At 40.9% G+C, this 4,995-nt stretch overlaps 1 protein-coding gene across 1 annotated transcript; it reads right to left on the reverse strand.

The window, feature by feature from the left end:
• Window positions 1-3,325: 3,325 nt before the first annotated feature.
• Window positions 3,326-4,582, reverse strand: LOC112778440 (uncharacterized). The gene has a single exon (XM_025822754.1). The coding sequence runs from the start codon at window positions 4,580-4,582 to the stop codon at window positions 3,326-3,328; it is 1,257 nt and encodes a 418-aa protein (XP_025678539.1).
• Window positions 4,583-4,995: the final 413 nt, after the last annotated feature.

A 4,995-nucleotide genomic window follows, 5' to 3' on the forward strand; every position in this document is an offset into this window, starting at 1 on the left:
GTATTAGAACTTAAGTAATTACACTACTAATGGATAAACATTAAGTTACTTAGTGTAAATGACACTAGTAACTGGATAATCATAAGAATAAAAGATATATGATGAAGCATTAGCAGTGCTAAGTTCATCTAAGAATGCCGGTATTATCCGTTACCGGTAGATTTCAAGCTCGTTATTATATTACTAAACATAGATCAACATTAATCAGAGTAGAGAAGATAATAATATAATATTCTGAATAAAATAATAATATATGAATATTATATTAATATAATTTTTCTCAAAATTCGTGACTGGCTCGTCACATAGAGACTAACCACGGAAATCAGAATTTGAAATTCGGGCCCGAAGTGGCTCAAAAACGCAACTCTTCGCGACGTGCCTACTTAGATTAGGAGAAGTGTCCTATGCAATCAAGCTGCTGACTCAGCAGCTTGATGACGCAGCACCTGTGCAGTGGAGTGCTTATATGCATAGAAATTCCTAAAAATTCTGTAAAAATTCCGTTTGATCCCGAAAAAGCACCGTTTCTTCGGGGCTAGGCCGTTACATTCTATCCTCCTAAAAGAAAATTTTGTCCTCAAAATTTCAATTACCTGAAAAGAGAAACGGGTAGTCTGTTCTCATCTTATCTTCCAGCTCCCATGTGTACTATTCAGTTCCAGTTTGTCCCCATGCTAACTTAACCATGATACTGTCTTGTCTCTAAGCTATTTGTCACTTCGTTCCACAATCCTGACTGGTAGGGTTTGATATGTCAAGTCGGCTCGCAGCTGTACTGTCTCTGGTTGTAAAACGTGCTTTCGTTGGGATTATACTTTTTGAGTTGTGAAACATGAAAAACATCATGAAGGTTTGACAAATAAGGAGGGAGAGCTACTTGGTATGCTACTGGACCGACTCTTTTAAGAATTTGAAAAGGACCTAAGTATCGTGGATTCAATTTCTTAGTCCTAAGAGCTCTACCTATTCCAGTCGTAGGTGTCACTCTTAAGAAAATATGGTCACCTTCGTTAAATTCTAAGGGCCTACGCCTATTATCTGCATAGCTCTTTTGTCAACTTTGGGCAGTTTGAATCTTCTCTCGAATGTGCTTAACCCGTTCGGTAGTTTCTTGTAACAAGTCTGGCCCAAAATCCTGCCTTCCTCCTTGTCATACCAGCATAATGGTGATTGACACTTTCTTCCATAGAGGGCCTCATATGGTGCCATTCCGATACTCTGTTGATAACTGTTGTTATAAGAAACTCAATCAATGGCAAGTATTTGTCCCAGTCCCTGTTGGTCCATTACGCAAATCTCAACATATCTTCCAAGGTACGAATTGTCCGTTCTGTCTGTCCATCAGTCTGTGGGTGATATGCTGTACTTAAGTGCAACTTCGTCCAAAAGCTTTCTGTAGAGCTCCCCAAAATCTAGAAAAACCTTGGATCTCTGTCTGACACAATTGATGAAGGTATTCCATGCAATCGTATTATCTCCTGAATGTATAACCGGGCGAGTTTCTCCAAGCTGTGACCAATTTGAATTGGCAGAAAATGCGCTGATTTGTCAATCGATCTACAATTACCCAAATTGCATCACGCCCGGCAGAGGTTCTTGGTAACCCAGTAACAAAATCCATCGTAATCTCTTCCCATTTCCATTGTGGTATCTCCAATGGTTGCAGGGTTCCAGGTGGTTTTTGATGTTCCACTTTAATCTTCTGGCAAGTGAGACACTTTGAAACATACGTTGCTATATCTTTCTTCATTCCCGGCCACCAGAACATCTTCTTTAGATCTTGGTACATTTTAGTCGTTCCGAGATGGATAGAAAATCTGCTTTCATGAGCTTGGTCAGAATGTTCTTTCTCAAGTCCTCCTGAGCAGGTACACAAATTCTGTTCCTATATCTCCATATTCCCTCTTTATCTTGGCGTACCTCTTCCGGCTAGTCTGCCTTCATCCGTGTTAACAATGTCAGCATTCCTGAATTCTGGGCTTGAGCTTGCTGAATAGCTATCTTAAAGTCATATGTTAATTGTAGTCGCGCCATAACAACCCTCTTGATGTCTCTCTCATTCCTAATTTTAAGTTTTCAAAGGCTGAGATCATTTCTTCTTCCTTGATCATCATCCAGGATATGCCCAAACTCTTCCGACTCAAAGCATCTGCGACTACATTTGCCTTCCCAGGATGATAGCTCAACTTAAAATCATAATCTTTTAAGAATTCCATCCATCGCCTCTGCCTCATATTACGGTCTTTCTGATCAAAGATATACTTCAAACTCTTATGATCAGAGAAGACTTCAAATTGGGCTCCGTACAAATAGTGCCTCCAAATCTTAAGTGCAAAGACCACTGCTGCTAATTCCAAATCATGTGTTGGATAGTTCCTTTCGTGAGGTCTTAGTTGTCTCGAAGCATAAGCTACCACATTCCTATGCTGCATCAATACACATCCAAGTCCCTTAGAAGAAGCATCACAATACACCTCAAAAGGTTCCTGTGGGTCTGGTAACACCAAAACTAGCCCGTCGTCAACTTTTCCTTTAAAGTTTCAAAGCTTTCTTCACACTTCTCTGTCCACTCAAACGGAACTTCCTTCCTAGTAAGGCGAGTCAAAGGTAAAGCTATCTGTGAAAAACCCTTGATAAACCGCCGATAGTATCCTGCTAACCCCAAGAAACTACGAATTTCTGTAACTGTCTTGGGTTGCTTCCATTGTACTACGGCCTCGATCTTTAAAGGATCTATAGTTATTCCGTCTCGTGTGATCACATGTCCCAAGAATGCCACTTCTGTCGCCCAAAACTCACATTTCGACAACTTCGCATATAGCTTCCGTGCTCTTAATATTTGCAACACAATCCTCAAATGCTCTCCATGTTCTTCTTCTGTCTTGGAATAGATGAGGATATCATCTATAAAGACTACCACAAACTGATCTAGATACGGACGAAAATGCGATTCATATAATCCATGAATACAGCAGGAGCATTAGTCAGTCCAAAGGACATAACCGTATACTCATAGTGACCGTACCTAGTTCGAAAAGCAGTCTTAGTTATATCTGATTCCTTCACCCGGATTTGATGGTAACCTGACCGCAAATCAATCTTTGAGAATACTGTCGCACCTCTCAGCTGGTCCATCAGATCATCTATCCTTGGGAGTGGATACTTGTTCTTGATTGTGATCTTGTTCAATTGCCGATAATCCACACATAACCTCATTCCACCATCCTTCTTCTTTACTAGTAACACTGGAGCTCCCATGGTGATACACTCGGACGAATAAACTTCTTCCCCAGTAATTCATTCAACTGCTTCTTTAACTCTGCTAATTCAACGGTGACATCCGATACGGTGCTATAGAAATTGGTCCGGCTCCAGGAACCAGATCAATACTAAACTCTATCTCTCTCTGAGGTGAAAACTCAGGTATATCATCCGGAAAAACATCAGGAAACTCCTTCACCACTCGGATTTGCTCCAAGTCTTGCTCATTAGTTTCTGAGCTAGCCGATAGTAGAACGTAACCCTCTAACCCACTATTACTAGAAATAACTCTTAGGGAATTCAAATAGAAAGTACAAGACTCAACTGGTTCAGTGTGCATTTCAGATGATGGAAATGTAGCAATTCGTTTAAAACAACCAAGGAAAACATGATGCTTGGACAAACAATCTAGACCTAAGATAATATCTAAACCACACAAAGGCAAACAAACCAGGTCATGTATAAAAGTCCTAGCCTCAATAACAAAAGGCACCTGTTGACATACTTGACTACTCAAGGCATTTTGAGATGTGGGTGTACGAACAATTAGATTATAATCTAACATGGTGAAATCTAATCCCAACTCATGCGCAACAGTCTCAGAAATAAATGAATGTGATGCACCAGAGTCATACAGTATAGTTAAAAGTCGAGATTTGATATAACACTGACCTTGAATTAGGGAGTCTAATTTCATTGCGTCAACAGCAGTCATAGCAAACACACGTCCTTGCTGTCGCGGCCTATCTATTCCTTGTACTGGCTTCTTCGGATAGTCCTTAGCCATATGTCCAGGCTGACCACAAGAAAAACAGATAACGCCTGTAAGATGACAAGGTCTACCTCCATGCTCCTTTCCGCACTGCCTACATACTGGTCGCATCTGCGCCTGCTGAGGTCGCTTACCCATATCCTGTCTCATTCTTCCTCCATTCCCTCCTGTAGGACGTGCATGAACATTTCTATTCTGATTGTACCTTCGTAAAGGCATTGCTCCCTGCTTAAAATTCCTTCCCTGAGGAGCTGTATACCGATTATAATTCTGAAAAGAAGATCTTGGGCGATTCATCGGAGCTGCAGCTATCTTCTTAGCACAGTCCTCTACTAGCTGACTCTTATTAACCAAATCCGCAAAATTCCGTATTTCCAATGGAACCACTGAGTTCAACAAATCTTCACGGAGTCCCCCTTCAAATTTCAAACATTTCCACTCTTCGAAATCTGCTGGATTCCCTTGACAAACCTTGGAAAAACGACATAAATCTTCAAACTTCCTTGTATACTCAACAACGGACATACTTCCCTGTTTCAACTGCATAACTCCATCTCCTTTGCCTCACGAGTAACTCTAGGAAAGTACTTCTTATAGAACTCTTCTTTGAAAACATCCCACAAAATATTACCCTTATCTTGCTGCAATAAACGTTGAATGCCCTGCCACCAGTGCTGAGCATCCCCTTCCAACATATAAGTAGCAAATTCTACATACTGTTCTTCCGGGACATGATATGCCCTCAAGGACCTTTCTATGCCTCGGAACTAATTATCAGCTTCAGTTGCTACAGTCGTACCCTTGAACTTCAGTGGATTAACTTTCAAGAAAGTAGCTAATGTCATAGGCCTATCATGATTCATGTTATCTCCATCACCGTTCCCACTATTCTCACCATTACGGTCATTGTTATGCTCTCCATTACGTTCCGCCAGACGGTTAACTGCTCGGGTAGTTGC

This window comes from Arachis hypogaea, chromosome 19 (assembly GCF_003086295.3).
Source record: "Arachis hypogaea cultivar Tifrunner chromosome 19, arahy.Tifrunner.gnm2.J5K5, whole genome shotgun sequence".
In the NCBI taxonomy this organism is placed as follows: domain Eukaryota; kingdom Viridiplantae; phylum Streptophyta; class Magnoliopsida; order Fabales; family Fabaceae; genus Arachis; species Arachis hypogaea.

Excerpts from the sequence above, each read along its gene's own strand:
- LOC112778440 (XM_025822754.1), bottom strand. The coding sequence starts at position 4,582 with ATGCAGTTGAAACAGGGAAGTATGTCCGTTGTTGAGTATACAAGGAAG.